The sequence below is a fragment of the Acipenser ruthenus genome, chromosome 24 (genome assembly GCF_902713425.1).
Source record: "Acipenser ruthenus chromosome 24, fAciRut3.2 maternal haplotype, whole genome shotgun sequence".
Lineage (NCBI taxonomy): Eukaryota > Metazoa > Chordata > Actinopteri > Acipenseriformes > Acipenseridae > Acipenser > Acipenser ruthenus.
The window spans coordinates 18,812,532-18,836,260 of NC_081212.1; the positions used below are offsets into that span (position 1 = coordinate 18,812,532).

General features: G+C 37.5%; 1 protein-coding gene across 1 annotated transcript in view; it reads left to right on the forward strand.

Moving 5' to 3' along the window:
- The first annotated feature begins 4,292 nt into the window (after positions 1-4,292).
- LOC117429229 (Bardet-Biedl syndrome 4 protein-like) overlaps positions 4,293-23,729 on the forward strand; it is a 28,121-nt gene continuing 8,684 nt past the window's right edge. The window contains exons 1-15 of the mRNA XM_058998529.1: positions 4,293-4,440; positions 6,468-6,519; positions 11,933-12,012; positions 13,743-13,806; positions 14,342-14,453; positions 14,561-14,633; positions 15,142-15,195; positions 15,531-15,658; positions 17,629-17,683; positions 18,560-18,628; positions 19,292-19,444; positions 20,833-21,004; positions 21,717-21,786; positions 22,707-22,851; positions 23,265-23,475. Of these exons, the coding sequence (XP_058854512.1) occupies positions 4,417-4,440; positions 6,468-6,519; positions 11,933-12,012; positions 13,743-13,806; positions 14,342-14,453; positions 14,561-14,633; positions 15,142-15,195; positions 15,531-15,658; positions 17,629-17,683; positions 18,560-18,628; positions 19,292-19,444; positions 20,833-21,004; positions 21,717-21,786; positions 22,707-22,851; positions 23,265-23,475 (1,462 nt within the window). The 5' untranslated portion in view covers positions 4,293-4,416. The remainder of the gene's footprint in view (positions 4,441-6,467; positions 6,520-11,932; positions 12,013-13,742; positions 13,807-14,341; positions 14,454-14,560; positions 14,634-15,141; positions 15,196-15,530; positions 15,659-17,628; positions 17,684-18,559; positions 18,629-19,291; positions 19,445-20,832; positions 21,005-21,716; positions 21,787-22,706; positions 22,852-23,264; positions 23,476-23,729) is intronic.

Genomic DNA, 23,729 nt, shown 5'->3' on the forward strand with positions numbered 1-23,729 from the left:
GGATTACTCATTTCTTTTTCTTAGTTTTAATATTTACAGGGAAAAAAAAACAATCCAAAAAATAATTCCTGATTTCTCAGGACAAAAAGGGAGTTTTGTTTGACCAACTTGAAGGTGTTAAGGTTTTTATCTGCAATGAAAGCACTTGTGGGGTGAGGTGGGGTATTAAGGTGTATAAAGAGGCTTAACTCAACAGTTTTATAAAATTCCTAGGGTTGAGAAGATTTGAACAGAGAAAGATCATACAGAGCTTTAACAGAAACGTTATTTAGAGCTAACAGTAGTAGGTATTTTGCCATTTTCCTTTCTTTTGTTGGCTATATTTTGCTTTGCGCAAGGCTCTATCTTCTGGCTCCGGAGCTAATTAAGCTAATTTATAGTTACTCTGTAGCTTTGGCAAGTCACTAAGCATAATGTGAGCTTTGAATGTTAACATGCCATTTAAACGTATATATGCTCCCCACCAAAAGGTTTTTTTTTTATTTAATTTAATTTTTTTTATAAATATAAAGCAAGTTACAAGGTAGAATTTCTTACTCTGGTTTGCTTTAACGCACTGTAGATGATAAATCTCACGTTTTTTTTTTTTTCCTAGTTGTAAGATTTAAGTCCTTTTTTTCTGCAGTGCAGAATATTTTCCATGTATGAAATGCAGGAAATGTCGCCCATGAAGTGAAAAAAGAAGAGAGTCTGCTTTCACAGAAGTGTGAACTACTATTATATAAAAAAATATATATATCTTCGTCTCAGTTTGTGAAGTAAAACATTCTGGGAAATCGGAGTTGCAGACCTAATTGGTTTTACGTGTTCTAATAATTCTTTAAAAAAAATAAATAAAAAAAAATCTGACTGTACTATAAAAAATAAATGTCATAAAAAAAAAAAAAAAAAAAAAAAAAATTGGAATTGCAAGTATTGTGTGAATCATTAGAATAGCCTAGCTTTAAACTTAATGCATTGTACATTCAAGTTTTGAACCGTATCCAGGGTTATGAATGAAGATGGTGCTCACCCTAAAAACAAAGCTAAACATATTCATGTTTACGATGCATCGTGTGACGAGTCACCTTTTGATGCCTGAATTTCATCTGAAGGCATTGAGTTTCATAAATTGACCCAATACCAATGTTATAATAGAGATAATAGAGGACTGTTTTGCAATTTTTATAAGGATTCTATACAAATCAAGGTTTATGAAGTACTTGATCGTAATAGGGACAACAGATGTGGTATTTTTACATAATATAACTGAACTCCCTTGCCCATGGGCCAAAAAACATAGACATCGACAGACTTGTGAATGGCCGCACAGCTGAACCCACAATTCCAGAATGACTTTCATTCATACCCTACCTAAACTAATAACACTGGAGTGTTGCATTTCCAAGTCCTTATTGGACAATCCGCTCTTTCAACAGACATGTGAGCTGTTTAAATGTAAGGAGTTGGAATGACAAAAACTCAATGGGAAACCATTGGCTTCATGATTGACATGACAATGGCAATGTGCAGCTGCTATGGCATCAAAAGGATTTTCATAGCAAACCGAAGCTGCTGTTCAATATTCATTCCTAGTGGGGAGTGGGGAATTTTTGGTCTGCTTGTATTTTTGTGCTGGTTTAAAACAGGTTTTTTACTGGGGATGCACAGCTAAATGTCAGTTGACAATCCATGCTTGCTGTCTGCAGTAACTTGTTCTAGTCCTGTTTCTAACTGCGCTACATGCCTTGTGTCTGTCGTCAAGTGTATGGGGTTGTAAACCGTGGCTAAAACTAATCTGGTGCCAGAAGTAATCTGATACTTAGCAATTCCGTGTCCTCATTATTGTAAATTGCTTACCTGAATGTACATCAGGAGTGCGACTTGGATTAACTAACTTGTCAAAAACACAGAAACAAATGTGGGTTCAGTGGTGTATGCTGTAGCAGATGCTTTGAGCAACTGCATGCAAAGCCTCTTCACCTGCCCATCTACTTTGTGACAACCTGGTTTTAGCCTCCAAGAGCACTCTGCTGCACAGATCTGCCCTGCAAGAATGGTTACAATACATACTCCTTGACAGAACTTCAGTCAGTGATCCAGCATGTCAAACCAGGTTGCTCTTACTACATGTATTGGCGTGCCCCTTAAGAATTGCTAGATATCAATCAATGCCTTTAGATCTCACTCAGCTAATGAAGCACTGCTAGTCTGTTTAATGCTCCAAACAGTTCTTTACCATTGGAAAAGATACAGTGATTATATGGTGTTCACACATGGCTGGTTACACAGACCATGATTAGCTCTGATCTTGGACTCTCTCCTAAGGTTGCTTATGGTAAGGTTGTCCAGGATTAGTGCTAATAGAGTCTGCAAAATCAGCCGCTGCTTAGATTATTAATATAGAGCCTTTTGTGTCCAAATGATTGGAGCAGTGGAGAGCCCTGAAACTCAACTGCACTTCAGACAGTTCCAGCTGTTTACTTAGTATATGAACCCTGATGGGAGTAAAGAGTGCTTCCTGCTTCCCACTCCAATTGATAAAGAAACACCATTGCCTTGTGTTTAGTTTGAGGTATCTTTTTCTTTTGTCATGTAGGATGGCCATTGACAGTGGGGATCTCACCAGCCCATTGTTGGTTTCATGAGCATACAAATATTAATGTACATTTAAAAAGAGAGAATATCCTGGGTTGTTTTATGTATATATATATTTTTTTCTGAAATAATATTTAAACAGCATTTTGTGACCAGACAAAACCGGTATTGCATTTGTTTTAAGCATCAAATCAATCGACCACTTTTCTATCAATTAAAAAAAAAAAAAATAATAGTTTAATTTTGCGGATTTGTTTTTCTGCCCTTTGAAAACTGAATGTTGTTTTTAATGCCTTATTTACATACAGTGTAAAAAAAATATCTGGAGAAAATTAGTTATTTGTCTGTTTTAAATACATTAAAGTGAAAAATGTCATAAATGGTCCCTTCGCTTTCTGTACCACACACTTACCTCCTAAGCCTCCTCAAATCACTTGGATAAACCTTGCCATAATATTTGCATCACAGAATCAGAACAGATGTTCCCCCAAATTAACTCTTACATTCAAAATGGCTTTAGAAAGGAAACCTCTACAAAAGATCTAATGCTGACACTGACACTAAAGTGTGATTAATGTGTTTGTGAATGGCAGTCACGTGGTTTCAATCTGGATTACTCATGCATTATTTAGGTAGTGTGGATAGGGTATTGGATGCAGTGGTCAGAATTAGTGTTCTAAATACACACTCATCTAAAGTGGTCACTTCCATCCTACTAGACAGTAAAGCAGTACAGATTACAATGTTTCAATAGATGTGATTCAGGGAGGTCGCTTGAATCCGCAGCCACCTTTCCTAACCACAAACAAATGTCCAGTTCCTTTGGTGACTGGCTAATTCAGGTTACTTTATATCTTGAGTGTCAATAATATTGGATGTCGAAAGCTTGTTATCTAGTCACAGCATTGAAACGCAGCACATATAAACAGTGCACTAATAAACCCATAACTCCAACATTTATAATACAACTTAATAATATCAGTATAAAATTAATGAAAAACCACATAGGAATGCTTGTGGCAGTAGGAAGTTATGGGTTCTGAAATGTCATGACCTCCTACTGCTGAACGTGTGTTCATGACTCCGCCCAGCGGCGGAAAGAGGTAATACATACAATGGGTAATATAAAAGGTCGATAGCAGATGTTTTGTGTTGTTGTCCAGTGTTTTCCTGACATGCAATACCTCATTATTCCACTGGAGGGCGTGGTTTTTCCTTTTTTTATTTCAAATGTTTTTCGTGAAAATACAACATTGCAGCATATACACAGTGCCAGTCAAAAAAATTTTTGGAGAAAAGTTAGGGTTAGGCTCTTTCCTCAGGCAGCAACACCACCACCTTCCACTCTTATCCCTTACTCCTTGCCGTCCTGTACTACCTCCACCACCCTCTGGAGGGCAGATCTTCTCCTCCTCCCTCCCTTTTCAATACAGGTGAAATATCCAGAGTTCTTAGAACCAAACACTAGTTATCAGCTGCCTTAAAAAATGTAACCAAACTGAAGAGTCAACAAAGTGTTATCTAATGAAAAATATAAATGACTACCACCCCCCAAAAAACATTTTTTTCTTTAAAAAAAAAACAAAAAAAACTTGTTGGTCATTGCATCTTCTCTCTCTCTCTCTCTCTCTCTCTCTCTCTCTCTCTCTCTCTCTCTCTCTCTCTCTCTCTCTATATATATATATATATATATATATATATATATAATCAAGAAAAACAACCCAGAAGAAAAAAAAATTCAGCCACCGCGCGGTTTCCTTTAATTCCTGTTGGGTAGGGTTGTACTGTGTCTGTAACCTTGGTAACGGACAACTTCCTGTGGTCGGGTTCAGGCTGAAGATGGCGGAGGAGAATTCCCAAACGGTAAGGAAAAAATAAAAACACCGCTTTAAAAAGAGTTTTTAGTGATAGGTGACGTAAATGTATGCTGGGATACGTGTTTCTGTATAAAGTAGATAGGTAAGGGAGATATTTGGTGGGAGACAAACCCCAGCTCCCCATCCCCTTTTTAGACAAATTACTAGTCAGAAGTACAGTGTGTGATGAAGTAGGTGACATGTCAAAAAAAAAAAAAAAAAACACTTTCTATACACAGTCGGTTATTCATTTGCCACCCAGAGAATGTACATTGGTATTGCACTCTTTGTACCGTGATTTGTACCGAACTGCAGTCTCGCTATCCAGTCTTATATTTATTTATACATATTGCGGTTTCTATCGGCGTACAGTAACATTTACAGTAATATGAGGGTTGTGAAGTCAGCTGCGTATTGTACTTTTTATGTACAGTTGTTTTCATTGTTAATATTTTGTGCATTAAGACCGAAACGGTCTTTTGCAACTAGTATGACGTTAAAATATAGTATACTATCTGAATGTAGTACCAGTATAAAAGGCTTAACAGTGTATTAACATCAAAAACTCAATTTTTCCCCAAACAACATTTAACATAAAGCTAATGTATAATTTATGACACAAAAGGTATTACAAAAAAATACCGGGAATAGCTTGACTGTGCTGGCAGCACTAAGGTGAACCATGCCTAATCATAGTCAATGTTCAAAGAAACGATCTATCAATTGTATCATGTGCCAAATAACACTCACTTCCCCTTATAAGATTGTTTATTTCAGTCTGGTTAAGAGTGACAGGCTCTGACTGCATTTTAGTAGCTGGGTCTTTGAAAATATATTTGTTTTTATTAGCATGCTTAATGTTGAATAGAAACACGCACTAATCACCTCACAATCTGTTCCATAATCTGATTGTAAAGCTTAATAGAATCCTGCTGTGCAAACAGTAACGGAGCAAGCATGAAGCAGAGTTGCTGTGCTGACAAGACTATTCTGAGCAACCAGTACTGAGAATATAGCAGATCTGCTGTGACGCGTAGAAGACACATTTTCTATCAATAAACTGCAGACCTGTAATTGTGACCTTTAGCACTGATGAACGCATTAGCAGAAATGTCTTCTTCACTTTGTTTTTAGGGTCCTCATTCAATAAAATGAGAAAACCCTTCTGCGTTGATCCTGTCCGTTTGTCAGTCTATGGTTATATTTTGCTTTTAACACTGTTACTAACTCACACTAGTCCTGCACCCAGTCCTGGGTTTCATGCCACATGTTTAGGTACATTATTGAAATGATCAGCTGCCATCAATATAAGCAATAAGGCCCCTGCTAAATGTGCACTAAACAGATCACAGGACTTTTCTACTTTAATTAGTAACTGGGGTGTTAAAAGTTTAAAGTAATCTACATAGGTATCATGTTTTTTGTAACTAGGATACAAGTACAGTATTATTATGATCCATGCATAACACAGGCAGACTGCCTTGATAAAATGCATACCAAACATACCACTGTTTGCAAACATTTAAAGTCATTTCTCAAGAATGATGCTCAATTGATGATACTTGTAAGTAAAACATTACCCTCAAAGTAAAAAAAACTCACATTAGTATGCCCACACATGACAAGGTTTTTGCAATTTACAGCATGATTAATTGCATATTGGAATTAGTCCTGTGTTCCTATTAAATAGGAAAGGTTTAAAGGCTATAAGTTATAACATTTCTATTAAATCAGTGCACACTGTCATGGTGACCGATTTGCTCATTTAAGTGTGAATGTGAGGCTTGCAGATTTTTACCCCGGATTTTCATTGTACTATTTATGTCAAAGCAAAGAAGAGTTCAGCCTTTTAACATACTGTTGAAAGTCCGGCAATTTTTATTTTATTTTTTATTTTTTATTTTTTTTAAGATGGAAATGGCTGCTCAAGGCTTGTTGTTCCCAGTAGGTGTCACTGCTTCACTAAGGAGTGAAAAATATGTCATATCAGCCAGGAAATACAGCTCTAAAAGGTTTGATGATTTTGTTTTTCAGGATCTTCAGCTTCCTGTGGCCACTGAAGTTAAGAAGCCTAGCTCCAAAAAAGGTATGTTTTTATGTTTGCAATTATCAGCTGTTTATATTCCCAAAATGGCTGCATATCAATTTTTCCATTTCAATTAATTTAATATAGCACCTTTCATACCACAGTATCTCAAAGTGCTTTTACATGCCAGTTAAAACAGAAAAAAAATGCAGTATCAAGAAAAATACTAAATAACAATAAATAATAATACTATTAATAATAAAAAAAAAATCAAGATATGTGTAGAAAACAGGACATTAATAAGAAGTCAAGTTAAAAAGGCTAAACTGTAAAAGTGTTTAATCTTGATTTAAAAATATGAACTCCACTGGCTATGGGAATTGTAACAGGATAACGTCACAGCCCCCAAACAGCACCCAAGGACAGCTATCCTGGCGTTTTAGCTGAGAGCACGCCCTGCTACTCACAGCCTTTACCTCTCTGCTACCTCCTCCAAACAAAGGATTCTTCTTTCATACTCGCCTACAAAGGGGATATGATGGAGGAGGTTGTGTCTGGTAACCATTTATCCAATTGTCATGAAACCTGGTATTAATATTATTTTGCATTATTAAGAATATATGGTGGTGTCTGTCTGTCTATACAACCATTCATCTGTATGTCACATTTACATTGTTGCATATAACTGGAGAACTGCTATCCAATTGTCATGGCATTAACATTATTTAGCATCATTTATTGAGAGCATGGTGTTACATGTACTGTATGGAGATGCCTGTCTGTCCGTTCATCCATTTGTCTGTATGTCACACTTATATTAGTAGAAAAAGATATCAGAAGAGTCCTGATCAAATTGTGAATTTCCTATCCTGTTCTGTACGTTCTGTAAATGGGCATCAACGTTTTAATGTTGCTGATAGTGCTAATGCAGTTTTTACAGTCGTTGCTGGGGATGTATGCTGCTGACATGCTTGTATAGTTAGTTTCTTTTGTAGAAGTGACCTGGTCACTCTGACCTTGTGTTTGGCATGTTTAGGTGTTTCATCATGGACTATAAAAATAGCCAATAGTCGTACATTTTGAAATGCTAACAGAAACTTTGTAACAGTCAATAATGACAAATCTGGGAGACTGTTAAACATTGTCTTTACTAAGACAGAAGAGTCTGGGGGTTTGGCTTACAGTAACTTACACAGGATGCCAAACAATGACGTCATCAAAAACACACACAAAGTATATGTACTGTGTTTTGGTATTAAACTGAACAAGATTGTGGGACACGTCCAGTATTCAAAAACCTCTGAATCTTTAGCAGACACTTCTAAAGTAATACTATGTATTCATTTCTCATTTCAAAAACTCAAAAGCATTGTGTTGAAACAAAGTAAATAAATAAATAAAACACGCACTGATGGCTAGATGCCTCGAAAATGTCATTTGTCATTGAAATTGTCATTAGAATAAATTGGCTTAGTTTCCCAATAGCTACAATAGTTCCCAGAGGAACTGATGAAGGAGACCATGTACACTGGTGAAAGAAACAGGATTGTGTTATCACAGCCAACTACAAAGAGCCATATTTGCATTTCACGTTCCGGAATGGTGTTATAATTGGTTTTAGCTGTGCAAGGTTAAAGGGAATACAGCATGTTAAACAATTACAAAAAAGAATAATAGAAAAAAAAACTGAATTTATGAAACTAAGACATGATGGATTAAGCTGCAATCCCAACCCTTTCCAGCAGATGTCCCCACTAGACAGTGGAATTCGAGGAGTCCCAGGAGGGAAGCTGGCTTCAGTTATAGACTATCCAAAAGCAGTAAATCCTTAGTCTAGTTCACACTTCATAATTAGTGTGATTTCTTTATTCGGAAGCACATTGGGAAAGGGACAAAGAAGCTGTGCCATCCCTCCCTGCTGTTATCAATCTTTGCAGACTCTGCTGGAGCTGCAGCAGTAAGACTCAGTTATTATTCTGGCAAAAAAATATATATTGGCAGGGATGCATCTTGCCATCCTGATAATCGCTGAGCATGCTGCAGAAATCCAAAATACAAATCTAGACAGAACACAATTGATACAAATCTAGACAGCACACAAGTGAAGGTGGTTGTGGCATTGCTGTTATGAGCTTGTTCATCTGTTTGATCTTGTAGAATTCACAGATACACCACATTGAATTGCCTGTGTTTGAAGCATGTTTCTGTTAAAACTGCATTTTGGACATGATCATTTGTCCCTCATGACATTGATTAAATAACTACTTATTCAAAAATGTTAAATAAATTGAGAAATTTTACAATTAACATGACAACAGAGTTTGAGAGCACACATAAGTCTAGGAAAGATAACTCAAAACACCTGATGTAAAGTAAATTAAACTTGAGTGTGCTCATACTGTATATCTAAGATACTGAAGCTAATTAGTCATCCAACTAGTTATCTTTCAGAACAGTTACTTACTGCTGAACGAGTTAAAGCATTACAGGTTTTTTTTATATATACAGTGGCATCATAAATTTCAAAGTGATCTTAACTTCCAGTATGCATTCATGTTGTTGTTTAGATTTACTTTGTATCCTTTCTATTCCAGGCATCACATTCTGGTTATTTTTAATACTCACCCCTCTCATAACCATGTCTAACATCCAAGTAAAAATAACCGGAATGATTAATCCCTGTCTGTTATACATGCCGTTATTAAACATTGCTAAATAGTCACATTAAATAGAAGCAGACATTCTGTGAGGGGAAGTGGGGCAAAGCTACAGAAGAAATTATTCCTGCCTGCTACACAGATGTGAACCATTTAGGCACTACATCGTTTACAGATCTGACACAGACTTGGCAAAGTGCACTTAGGAAAAACAGATTTCAATATGGTGACAATTTAGTCTTAATTGAAAGCAGATTGGGAAATCAGCATAGACAATCACAGTAGTTATGTGATGCAGAAATATTCTTTGTGTTGTTCGTAAAACAGTTTCAAGCTTTGTCTTTGTTTCATCGTCTGGCCCATCCTGTCTACCTGTGTTAGTTTCTTTTACCTCCCCCCCTCTCCTCTCTCCTCTCCACTGCCTGCGCCTCCACTTCCTCCACTCAGAGCTTCTTCTCTCTTACACTCCAGCAGCTTGTAGGACTCCAGGGGCAGCCAGTTGCCTGGTAACCAGACGGCTGTCTCTTTCACAACAATAACACTGGCATTATACTGCCAGCAGAGTAAATAATTTTAAAACCAGTCACATTCAGATGTGTGATCCATATTTCCATAGGTGAAAATTATTATTATTATTATTATTATTATTATTATATTAATATGCACAAATACATTTGTATATATACTACATGTCCCTTAGAATGGGGTATTTTAAAGGAAAGTGGAAAATCCATGCCATTGCCATTGTATCTGAGAGCATTTTCAGATTTACATTTTTAGTAGAATCTTAATTGGTACTGGCTGACCATGACTAATATATACTGCAATTCAGTTGTAGGTACCAATCTTCTTTGATAATATATGTTCTTTGAGCTTACCCATTTAGACAGCATTTGTGTTGTTGGAGTTGCAGCAAGAAACCACTGAAGCTACAGACTATTAAAAGTCTCTGTCTTTGAGGACTGTGTTGTGTCCACTGGAAAACAATTCAGATTTAAAACCACTGTTTAATTCCTGGTTGAAATAAAGACTTGGTACTGCAGTGTTAAGAACAGCTGCTATAAGGGTTCAATTGTGTTTTTGGGAAGGCATTTATTCAGATGGGGCAGGAACCTCCAGTCGAGTACATATGGGGTGAACTTGAACTTGTAAAACAACATAATGTTTCAGTACTTTATTGATTCAAACAACAAAGACTAATAACACAACTTATAACAAGAATTACAAAATACCACTGCTTTTCTTATCCTTTCCTCTCCCTTCCTCTCCCTTTCCTTAACAATAGCTGGGGGCAGAGGAATAATAAATGCACCATTTTCTATAAGTTTAGAGCAGGTTTTGGAATTGCCATCTGTTACTGCAAATCACAAGCCTGACTTTAGAAGGTAAACACAGCAGAGTTTTTCAGCAACCTCCAGCAGACTTCAAAGGTGTCTTTGAAGCCTGCCAATGTAATTGGACTGGATCAAATTCACCGCATTTAAAAGAAAATGATAAAGTACACAATGTGTTCTTCTCTATGACATTGCTGTGAGGGTTCTGAGCCATCTCCATATAAAGAGGTGGTGGCATATTTATACAGCTGCCTTAATGACACATGGATCAAGGTCAAGTTCTGGACACCTTTGTTTGTGACTTTTATGCACCGTCCCAATACTTGTTGACATGTGCTTTAAATGAAATGTTAACAAAGTCTGTTTTCACCTATGAGGTATATTGGATAAAAAAATATTCCATTGATTTTCTCCATTTATGGTAGTAATTAATCAAAGTGCCAGATATAGGAGGATTCCTGGAATATACCACTGCATTAGCAAAACGACACACTGCAGCTGTGCACAAAGGGTTATTGAATTCTGCAATAGAACAGGGAAACAACTAGGGTGCTGCATTATTTGAATCTTCCCCTCTGTCTGCAAATCTGAATGTTCAACACCATTACACTGTGAACTAATGCATGGCATAAAACACTTTACACATTCTGCTAGTGCTTATAGGTCTAGTGTTAACAGGTTGCCTCACAATAAGACTTCCTTCTGTTTGTGCTCGGGGTATAGATTCAGTGTTTAGCAGTCTTTAACCAAAAGAACACAGCAATCACATATTCCATGCTAGATTGTGTCACATGGAGAATATACTGGTGTTAAAAAAGGGAAAATGGTCAGGCAGTGCACTGTGTATTTTTAACTGAATTATGGCTGCTGCTCTTTCATAAGTTTGCTCCACAGATGTTTTCAGCACTGTTCAAATATTTAACTGAAAATATTATTTTTCTGTAAATGTTTCCTGTTGCTATGCTTATGCTTATGCTCAATGCTAATGTCTGTATCAAGTAAATCATGCATGAACCTTTATTATTATCATAACTGCTCATTAAAGCTTTTGGTAGTTTTGCTTACCAGCCACCCTCCAGGATTATGTTGAGACCAGAAATAAAAAGGAAGAATTTTGTATTCAACTCCAGCTTTCTGAACTGAATCTTTAATCTATCCCACGTGAGCCTTGTGTAGGTGGGTGGGAGCGAGTACTAGATGAAACAGCTTCTAATGTTTAACTGGTAAAAACAAAATGACTTGCAGCAAAGAATTTTGACAGCAGATGAAATAACAGGTGCCCTTTCTGCAAAGCTGCACTGTACTGATATCAGCTGTGCAGCTTTTCTTCTCCACTTCACAAGCGTTTGCTGGGATAGAAGTGCTAGCCAGGTGGAGGGAGTGGAATTCCCCAAGAGTAGTGTGGCATGGCACGACGAGAAAAGGTGCTCTGTCGAATCATTTCTGAATGCCGTGTCTGCTCTTCTAATATCTTCCACTCAGCACCGGTGCTGCCCATTTTTGAAAGAAGGAACTGGCTGATCCATCTCCACTACATCCGAAAAGACTATGAAACCTGCAAGGTAAGAGGCTTTACTGGTGTGTGCTTGTGTTAGTGCTGTGTCATTAAGACATGAAGCAGCCAGATGCTGAGTATATTTATCTGCCTCTGCGTTTGGGTTGGGATTTACAGTTTGTGTGTATACGGTATGTATGTACACACATTGATTATACATGTGATGGAGGGATGTGCAGTATATCTTTAATAATAGATGGGCTGCAGTGTAGCTAAAGAACTGCTTGTCCAATTGCGGTTAAATGTGCTTCTTAGAACAAGTTATTGATAATTGGAGTCAGTCTGTATGTCAATCTTACATTTTTACATGTGAATATAGTGGAAATAGGATCATGCTGATGGTTTTTTCCATGTTACTGATGGCTCTGATTTATAAATTTTCAGACATTGCAAGGGATAATGAAGAACTGGAAAGTTACAGATAGCACAAGACAAATTTGCTCCACGTACCAAACATGCCTACATTTCCCTTAATATCAATTTAGCAGATGTAATTAAATTCAAATCAAATATTAAAACATCAGTAAAAAAAAAACAGGGTTATATTGACCTACATTAAAATTCATAATGTATTTCATGTCTACAGTGTTTAACTGGGAGTTCTTTTCCCCAGGGAGGATTCTGATTATCATTTCAACAGAATTATTTTAAGAAGTACAACTCGTCTGATCTGAATTTATCTTTAGGATTCTCAATCAAAATGTGAATTTTGTACATTTAGTTTTTATCATATAGATTAATATAGTGTGAAACTATAGGGACCCTCTGTGTGTTCACTAGTTTTATTTTAATTGTTACTATGCTTTTTGTGTTTTTGGCAATGTTCTCTGCTAAGTTTTGTGCCATATCAATAACAGATTACTGCAGATTACACTCACTGAAAATCATTTTCAGAAACCCATTTACTATGCCTCATTCTGCTTCTATTTATTCACAGCCAATATGTTTCCACAGCCCATAATGTAGTAGACCCTTTACAGACATTGCCGTATGGCCTGCATATTGCACAGCACACTATATAGGTGGTCTGAAGGGGATATACAGTTATATTGCTGAATGTCATTGCTAACAGGGTAGGATTTGGGTCGGAGGGTTCTGTTGTGTGCCGGGGTGAGCATTTATTCTTTCAAAACAACTTCACTTTCGTATGGACATGGGCTTTTATTATTCACATATATTATGTTTTGCTACAAATGTAGCAGCTTCAAAATGTAATTCTTTTATGATGAATGAAATTCCTGTTTTGATTATTGTATAGCTATTCCTTAATGACATGCAGTATAAACCACCATCAGAATTATTTTATCCTAATTAAAAAAATAAATAAAAAATGGTGGCCTGTATTTTGGTGATTACTTTCCCAGTTTATCCCTACCGCTGTTAAAATGCCTCAGATGCCACCTACAGGAAATCACACCTGCTGGGTTGCCTGCCCCTTGCTCAGCTTAAAAAGAGCCGGAGATCTATACTAGGAGGCAGGCAGGTAGGCAGCTCCCCTTCATCTGGACACCCCCTGGGAATGTTTGATCACAATCTGAAAGCTTCCCCCATGAGACTTGGAAGTCCTGCTGTACAACATCAATTGATAGGTCACACAATCTCATTTTTGACATTTTCCTACTGAGATGTATTATTTATGAATTCAGACATGCCAAGTGTCTGCAAAGAATATAGATTTGACTGTGTAGTTTTCATTGGTTAGGTTTTTAATATTTTTATTTTGTTTCTTAATTTTAGGCGATTATCAAAGAACAGCTACAGGAGTCCCAGGGAATGTGTGAATATGCTGTTTATGTCCAAGGTGAGCCTAATATTACAGTTTGTGCCATTTTCATTTACAATTGAAAATGACCCAACCTTATGGCAACAACCTTCACAAGGGCTTGTTCCATGGAGTTTGGGTCAACAAAAGCTGGGGCTAGAACCCAAATCCCACCACACCTGTGCATATCAGTCACGTGCTTTAAGGACTACTACAAGCATCCAACATATTATATTAAATATTATAAAATAAAATAAAGTACTGCCGTTACTCCAGGAATTCATGTTCATGGCCGTCCTCATGAGTGAAATAAACACAGCAATACCATTTTTTTCCAATGCTTGATATCTCAAACAAGTATCTTTTCTGATGAGTTAATGTACTTACATGTATGGAAAAAAGTAGTACCATATTCAAATTATTTTATTTTTTTCCTGAATAGCAGAATGTTCTAAACCAGTACAAGTTTGCATAAGAAATAGTGAACAATACCCCTTGATGCTGGGCATAATGTTGCAAACTTAAATTCATGAATTCATTTTGGTGTAAGCTCTTTTTGTATGTTGTCTTGTAGCTTTAATATTCCGTCTTGAAGGGAAGATTCAGGAATCCCTGGAGCTTTTTCAGACTTGTGCAATTCTCAATCCCCACAGTCCAGACAATCTAAAACAAGTGGCCAGATCACTGTAAGTATAAATGTAAACTGATGAGCCATACTGTGTCAAAAGAGTTTGTTCTTTTCATTTCTCTTGTATAACTTGTTGTATAACAACATTTTGTGCCTGTCTCCAAGGTTTCTGCTTGGTAAACACAAAGCTGCCATTGAAGTTTACAATGAGGCCATTAAACTCAATCAGAATGACTGGGTAAGATGCTTATGTTCTTCTATGGCATTTATTGTTAAATACCATACCCTTTTTTCTTTTAAGCACCAATATAATGTTCACATTTTTTTCCAGCAATTCAGGCATGCAGGTCATTAAAAACTTGCCATGAGGTTTGAGCCAGAATAAGTATATAAGTGCATGGTTTTAGGTCAGATCTGGGGTTTGAATCTGTGCTTCGGTCCAGCCTAACTGTGCAACTGGGTTCAAGCAAAGATTCCATAGAAAGTCAAGTGGCTTATATATGTCCCTCAGAAACCAGTTGTTATGCAATAATTCCCCTTCATCTCCAGATTAAGTCAAAGGGCTGGATTCAGAGTACTGGAGGATCACATCTACTTCCCAGACCTGTGTTTATTCACCCTTGATATAATGGAACTGATCACTGTGAAACCTAATGGCATAATGACACTTGCTGCTATCAGTGTCTGCACTATCGCACAGAGGTGTCTTACCAGTTTATAATATATTTTATTTTGTTTCAATGCAGGAGGTTTTCTACAATCTTGGTGTGTGCTATATGTACCTGAAGGATTTTAAACATGTAAGTACTATAATGAAGTTGAATGTCCTACTGTTTTTTTAAAATATTTTTTATTGCATGGGTATGTGTACTTTTTCTAAAAGGGTCATCTGGAAGTTAAAGCACTAGCAATACACTGTCAATATTGGTTCTAAAAAAATACCATATAAAAAGAAGCCATATGAAAAATGAAAAAAAAAAAAGAATAAATACAACATTTTGACAAACTCTTGCTAGGGTTTATGGACCAGACTCCTAGCATATTTAAATTACAATAACAAACACATTTAGTTTAATTCAGTAGCTTTTCATCCTTTAAGTAAAGTGACCTATTTATTTTTATTTTTTTTCAAAAGGCAAAAGAGATGATGAATTGTTCTCTGCAGCTGAATAAACATGACATAACGTTCATGATGCTTGGGAAGATCTATCTACTAGAAGGAGACACAGACGGTGCAATTGAAGTGTATAAAAAGGCTGTGGAGTAAGTGTGCTTCTACCAAAATTCAGGAAACATGAGAAAAAATAAGAAGATCTACCGGTAATGTTCAGTGTATGGAATTAACAAAAACATAGTAAAAATGTGATATTTTATAATGCAATACTTTGTACTGTGATAACTTTGTAAATTGCCCTGGATAAGGGCATATAATAATAATAATAATAATAATAATAATAATAATAATAATAATAATAATAATAGTAATAATAATAATAATAGTAATAATAATAAAAAAAAAATAGGTCAAGTAGACAAATCTATATGTTAATGACGCAAATTCATTCATAACTAGCACGGGCGTTCTGAGCGTCCTCCGATCTCACAAGCTTAAAGCCAGAATCGCCAAGCAATCCAGAGCAGCAGTGGGCGGGCTACCGATCCCGGAAGACAGAGATCAGCCTTGCTTCTTATCCACTCTGAATATGCTCGGTGTCTGGCCAGTAGGGTTCGCTGTTGTGTGATGAGGAGAATAAGTCCCTGCCGGTTTCCCATCCCCCACCCTGGGAGTGTCAGAGCCAATGTGACGCCTCCCTCGGGGTCCCCAGCAAAGTTCAGCCTCTTTGCACAGCCAGGACGTGAACCGTCTAAGCTGTGAGACTCATCCTGCGCTCCCCGCAGCAGAGCTTTAACTGGATGAGCCACTCGGGGACCTCTACCATTTCAGGATTGGATGGGATTGAAAGGTAGTAAAGTCAGAGGAAAACAAAACAGACGTGTGTTTCAGGAGATATGGAGAAACAAGACAGGTCAGAGAGAAAAAACAGTAAAGTTAGAAAGCTCATTTTAATATAGCTACATTATCCCTTTCATCCTCTAGTCGCAGCAATCCCTAGCAGCACATTATTATTATTATTATTATTATTATTATTATTAATTATTTCTTAGCAGACGCCCTTATCCAGGGCGACTTACAATTGTTACAAGATATCACATTATTTTTACATACAATTACCCATTTATACAGTTGGGTTTTTACTGGAGCAATCTAGGCAAAGTACCTTGCTCAAGGGTACAGCAGCAGTGTCTCTCACCTGGGATTGAACCCACGACCCTCCGGTCAAGAGTCCAGAGCCCTAACCGCTACTCCACACCGCTACCCTAATCACATCGGGCACCATCACCATTAATATAGTCAAGCAATCCCTACCAGCACATTGGGCTCCATCACCATTAGCATAGTCAAAGACTCACTCCACCCACAGCAGCCCCTTTTTATTTTAGCACAGAGCTACAGAAATAGGTTCCCAACCCCATTAGGACTCTTTGAAACAGGTGGAACCACTTTAGACAGAAAACACTCAACACTTTCTATTTTTGCACGGCGGGCGGGGGGTATGTTAATTAGGTATTCACTTAATTTGCATAACATTCTCCATAGTGTCGGAATTGGGGTTTTTGCGACTGTTCTCATCCTTTCTGGACATTTTGCTCAGAACATGAAAAACAGTCGGAAAGTTCAAACCCCGCCATGAAAGCCCTCCCCGACGGTCGGAAAAGCTTTGATATTCAGGGCCAATATGGCCACTTAAACTAACTAGCCACAAATTATACACCCAGAAGTGTACTGAAATTAGCTAGCCACTTAAAAAAAACAACAAAACAAAACAAAAATGGTTTAAATGGTTTAATTAGTCTTATCAAATGTGTCCCGGTTTTGAGCTATGAAAATCTGGTCACCCTAGTGATAATGCATGTTGGTTCTGTCCTTTCTAATGATAACAATCTACTAAAAAAACAAAAGATTCATAACAATTTAAAGGAGCCCAAAGGGAACAACTGCACCTTGATCCTGTAAACAATAATGAATGTTTAATTGTTTCAGTCTTTCAATTATCTATGTACTGGTGTACCATTTCAAATAAAGTGTTCTAAAAATCTTGAAGATGACTGCAAAACTTTGAATGAACAGACAGTTAGTTATAACTTCAGTACATTTTATTTGAACCATTTAGGTTTTCTCCTGAGAACACTGACCTTCTGACGACCCTTGGGTTACTCTACCTGCAGGTAAGAGGAACGAAAGTGTTTCATGGCTTCATTAGGTGTATCACCTCCTGTAATTTAATGTAATGTAATGGTTCACTATAAATATCTAAATTTCCTGTCACTGGAATTCTTCATTAAGCATCCCCGTAAGTTTTAAGTGTGTCAACCTGCCACAACACCTGCCACTGCTAATATCTCATACACCATTTCAGCTGTGGAAGCTCTGCAGACAAATTCAAACAACATCCTTTCACTTTGACCTGTGATAAAACAGCTGTCATTTGTGTTTTTATTGGTTTCCGGGTGATAAAGACCCAGTGCTTCGAGAAGTTGGCATCATACTCGGTACACATATGTATTCTCTGATTCCTAACTTCAATCGTGGGTGTCATGCAAGAAAATGTTACACTCTTAATGACAGTTTTTGTATTTATAGTCGTTTTATGATTTAATTAGATGTGCATAAAGAAATCAATGCATTCCTGATATTTATTTAAAGAATTACAATGGTAATCTGATGCTTGAATTATCACACCTTCCTTATAAATAATTGCTAGGTTAAAAATGTAGACATTTGAGAGTTTACGGACCACGTTTTGCATACTGCAGTATGTGCATTGCTACGCCAGGTCAAAGATCTGTTTCAATTTTGCATGTGAAGCTGTGTCTGCATTTGATATAACTAAACACATCACGGCCGAGTCACATTTGCTGTTTGTGGAACATGGTCTGATATTGGCCCACCTCCCTAACGCTGTAATTGTTTCAAGGACAGACCGCAGGTTACAATATCTTGGACTCCTTGGATCGGATAACATTAGGAACTGTACTGTATTATACTGACATAAAAAGGGTAGACCTACAAATATGTATGTATTTGTATAATTTTTCTTCCAGCTTGGAGTTTATCAGAAGGCATTTGAACACCTTGGGAATGCTCTCACCTATGATCCCAACAACTATAAGGTGAGAATTTGCCCAGTAGATTTCTCAGTGTCTTGGAACACAATTTGTAACCTCCAGTTCGTTTGCTTCAACACAACAGGAGCCAACATTGAATCTGGAACACAGTTGTAGCTGTATTATTATCCAGTAGTTTTTAGAACAGTTGGAAAATGGGTTGGTTCGCTTTCATGAAGCAATTTGTAACAGTGGGCCATGTTGAGATCCAGGGATTGTGGTGGCCATGGAAGATGTCTGAAGTCTCTGTCGTGCTTCTTATATTGTTTGTGAAAAATTCTGTCACGGTGGATGAGTGCATTGTTGCCTTGAAAGTAGCCATAGCCATCGCCATCAGGTTACAATTGCATAAAAGCGTGGATTTGATCCGTTACGATGCTGAAGTAAACTATGGCATTCGTTTAGCCTTCCTGAGTAATCAAGGGACCCAGGGTATACCAGGAGAACACGCCCCACACCAGGGTATACCAGGAGAACACGCCCCACACCAGGGTATACCAGGAGAACACGCCCCACACCAGGGTATACCAGGAGAACACGCCCCACACCAGGCCGATGCTGATCCATTCAGGGAGACAGGTCTTTATAATGTGGCGAGGCAGTGTGTGTTTCCAGGACCAACTGGTGAAATGTTTGTAATTAACATAGCCATTCTTCCTCCCTGTCCAGGCTATATTGGCTGCAGGCAGCATGATGCAGACCCATGGAGATTTTGATGTGGCCATGAACAAGTACCGTGTTGCTGCCTGTGCCATCCCGGAGAGCCCCCCACTATGGAACAACATAGGAATGTGTTTCTTTGGGAAGAAGAAATATGTAGCAGTAAGTGCCACTAAAGGGATCACGTATCACTCATTCAGCACTAAGTAGCTATACATGGAGGTTGGGTGGTCCAGTGGTTAAAGAAAAGGGCTTGTAACCAGGAGGTCCCTGGTTCAAATCCCACCTCAGCCACTGACTCATTGTGTGACCCTGAGCAAGTCACTTAACCTCCTTGTGCTCCGTCTTTCGGGTGAGACGTAGTTGTAAGTGACTTTGCAGCTGATGCATAGTTCACACACCCTAGTCTCTGTAAGTCGCCTTGGATAAAGGCGTCTGCTAAACAAACAAATAATAACAATAATAATATACAGAAATCTAACCCTCAGTAGACACTGATATTGATGTAATACAGCCATCTGAAACAACTATGTTTAGTTAGTTAGAATCGGATTGATTGTATCAAATGCAAATGACGTCTCATTAAGATTAGCTATAGTATGTATTAAAAAAATATCATAAAAGGTGCTGTAAGCCAGCATACATATGAAACAGAACAGGGGCATTCATCATCTCTTGTTCCATCCATCAACTTAGTTGTGTATTACTCATAAAGTCGAGGGCATGATCATTTGTCATTCTTGACATTTGAATAAAGTAATTATTCCAAAATGTTCCATAAAATGATACATATTTATCAAATGGTACAAACATTGAGATCACACGAGAGCACAGAGTAGTGGATTGCAACTTTAGTTCCTCTACTACTACATCAGTAATTCAGTATTCCAGAGCACTGTATGTCAGATGCCTTTGCACACACAACAATCTAGCCTCGCGGTTGCAAATGTGTTTACAGGCATAGCTTTGAGGACCTATACTTCAGATCAAGATCTGCATCTGCTTTGCAATTTGAACAGTGCGATTCCTCCAGTTATTCTGTCATTGGATATCAATGAATGATAAATTCCATACATGCACTTGTACTGTACATACCGTCTGACTTAAACGCTACATTACAGTTACCAACAAGATAAAAAGGGGATCATAAAAATTGTAATTTTCTTTTACTATGCCTCCAGGTTTTATTTTCTGATGCTCTGAAGGGTGATTAATCTAATTATTGTTTTTTTTTTTTTAAACTGTCAGCAACGATTACATTTGGAGCTGAATTATCGTGTAATTAGGCTGTCTAATTAGCACATTTGTCATGTTGACATAATCATCTTTTGAAGAGATGAATAAATCTATTAAGGTGTTCAGTGTTCAGAGTGCTGGCCTGCACTGTGGAAGGTATGGGTTTGAGCCCAGGCTTGAAAAAAGATGATCAAGTATGTGTGTCCAAAATGTGAACTCCTTGGAACAGCTAGTCAGGAACATTACAAATCTCAGTACAGTGTATTAGTAATTGCAACTTTCCTGAATTCCAAACAATTCTGTGCATCTTCTAGGCAATCAGCTGTTTGAAGCGAGCGAATTACCTGTCTCCTTTCGACTGGAAGGTCTTGTATAACCTGGGGTTGGTCCATCTCACCATGCAGCAGTATGCTTCCTCCTTTCATTTCCTGAGCGCAGCCATCAACCTCAATCCCAAGATGGGCGAGCTCTTCATGCTGCTGGCTGGTACTTTTATTAACTGCAACTTTTTTTTTCCTCTTTATTTGTATGATCCTGTATGGAAGGCCGTCCTGTTGGTAGTTTAGGAGAAAGTGTTAAAACAGCATTTGGCCACTAGAACCACCATGATCCCTGCTGCAAAATGCTGAAAATGTGTTCCATCACATTTATATTTCTTCATTTTGGAATTCAACAATATAGGCTATTGTCACATATCCTTTTGAAACACTTTTGTACAGTGACTTTTAGTTCATAAGAAAGTACATTTCAGATTCTTTCACCTCTTTCATTGTTTTCAGTTTGCATTTGGCTTAACTGGCTTGCACAAATAATAGTCAAAGTCATCATAAAATATTACCAATTGGACCTTAAAGGAAAAAATAAAATAAAATATAGCAATAAAGGGATAAACATTTATTTAAAAAACCCAAAACACTTTGTCATTAATGTATTTGGATCACACTGTTTCTAGTGTATCAGACAGTAAGCTATAAACTGCTTTTTTATGTGTTTCCCAGCTTATAAAATGGCAAGTACCCATGGCACATTCAATCCAGGATTTTGAGAAACAGAATTATTGTAATAAAAAGAGACCTAATCGGATTTAAGATATTATATATTTAAAATGGTCACACTTACATGTATTCTTAGTTCATTTGCACACAAATCAACAAAGCAGAATGATGATAAATAAATATGTTGCTTTTGATTTTTATAGTGGCCCTGACTAACCTGGATGATCTTGAAAATGCCAAAAGATCATACAAGCAAGCAGCTGCTTTGGACCAGTAAGTTTGCATTGTTTTATTAAAACCAAATGCTGAAGCTAATGCAAGCTGTTTATCATGTGCTTTTTGGCAGTAAAAGGATAAGATATTTTTTAGAAAGGGTTTCATTGTATTTTCATTTTGTTTGCTTTCAAAATCCCTGTACATTTCCCTGGCCCTAATCCTGCAGTATGTAATTATTCTAGCTTGTTCAATATGTGTTAGCCAGGATCTTCATGTTTTGGAATGAGATCTAGCAGGGCTTCGTGGCTTATTGTGTAGTTCATTTTTAAATATGTGCTTCTGATGTCCATGATATCTTTTAATTCAATGCTGAACTGTGCAATGCCACTGTAATCTTGTAGAAATTCTAGAGCATACACTGCTTAATACAATATGTCCAAATAAACCCCGTTCTGCCAGTCATGGAAAGTCAGAAATGATTTAACCGAGTGTTAAACAATGACCTTGTTTTAAATTCCTAACCAGATGACCACGTTCGTAAACAAATTCGTGTTTCACACACGTTTTCAAGTCTCTGTTTAGCATGACTTCTCCTTAACTTAAGAGCATTGTGATGACTGGTCCCCGGTAAATGTATTTACATTTAAATACACTAAATAATATTTTCTCTCTTTCTGAATGTTGTTTAAATTCTCCCCTAGGGAAAGCTCTCTCCTTAAATGTTACATTATTGAAACATTAATTTACATCACAGCACATCCATTTGCAGTAAAAAAAAATAGTTGCACATTAATTAGTACACCAAACTAGAATTCTTTATCCATCCAAAGCACTTCCAAAACTGTTTGCTCTCGAAGGATGTGGAACTTCAACCAACCCACCAGACGTGTTTATGAACTTCAAGTTAGACTTGGTAATTAGAATTGTATGAATGCATGTACGTACTGTAAATCACGTTTTGTACTTTTTCCTTCAAGGACCAACCCGCTGATCAGTATGAACTATGCCATCTTCCAGTATAACCAGGGCTTAAAGAAGGAAGCTTTGCAGCAGTTTCAGGATATGGAGAAGAGGGTGAACAAACTCAAGGAGAGCAACAGCAATACTGAGTTTGATCCTGAGGTTAGTCCCTGCACAACGACCCTCATGACCACAGAGCAACCATTAGTTTAACATTCCAGTGATTGTGTTTCTTTTCAGGTTTACAAGTAGACAGTCATGGCGGAAAGGAACACATACACTGTTAATCAATGTGTGGACTTTCTGTTTATGTGTTTAATAAGTGCTTGTAATGCAGCAGGGGCCTACTATGAACAGTATAAAAAGACCGGCCAAGACCAAGACTTTAATCGACTCTGCATGTGTTCTTGTCCGCAATGACAACCGGAAATGAAATGAAAATAACATGTTCTGTAATAATGTTATTTTCATACGATGCTTGTTTTAGCAGTGATTGTGAAAAGCATTAAAAGCAGATGAAAGGTGCTGTATCAATGCATGTCCAGTTCTTTAGAAAGTTTCCTCTTTCTTCTCAGTTGGTTGATATGGCTCTGAAGATGGGAGCAGCCCTCCAGGTCGGGGAGAATCTCGTTTGGACCAAGCCAACCAAGGACTCCAAATCTAAGCAGCGATCTGCCACCTCCATCAAATCCACCAGCTCTCAGCAGCCTCTGGGCACTAACCAGGCTTTGGGGCAGGCCATGTCATCCGCTGTTGGTTACAGCAAAAACATGCAGCTGCCTGGAGGTAAAGCAACACTCGCCAGACAGTAGCTGAATGATATTTATATGACCATTTTCTTTACCCACATCGCTGTTGACAGATGCTGTCCATCATGAAGAACTGTGCTGCTAAAATAATTCTGTAAATATAATTTAAAAAAATGTCCAATGTTTACGTCAATGGACTCCTATCTTATAAACTTTGTATCTCCCTCATAGTGATGCAGGATCATGTAAATATATAATCTAATCTGAGCTGTTTTTTGATCATGATACCAA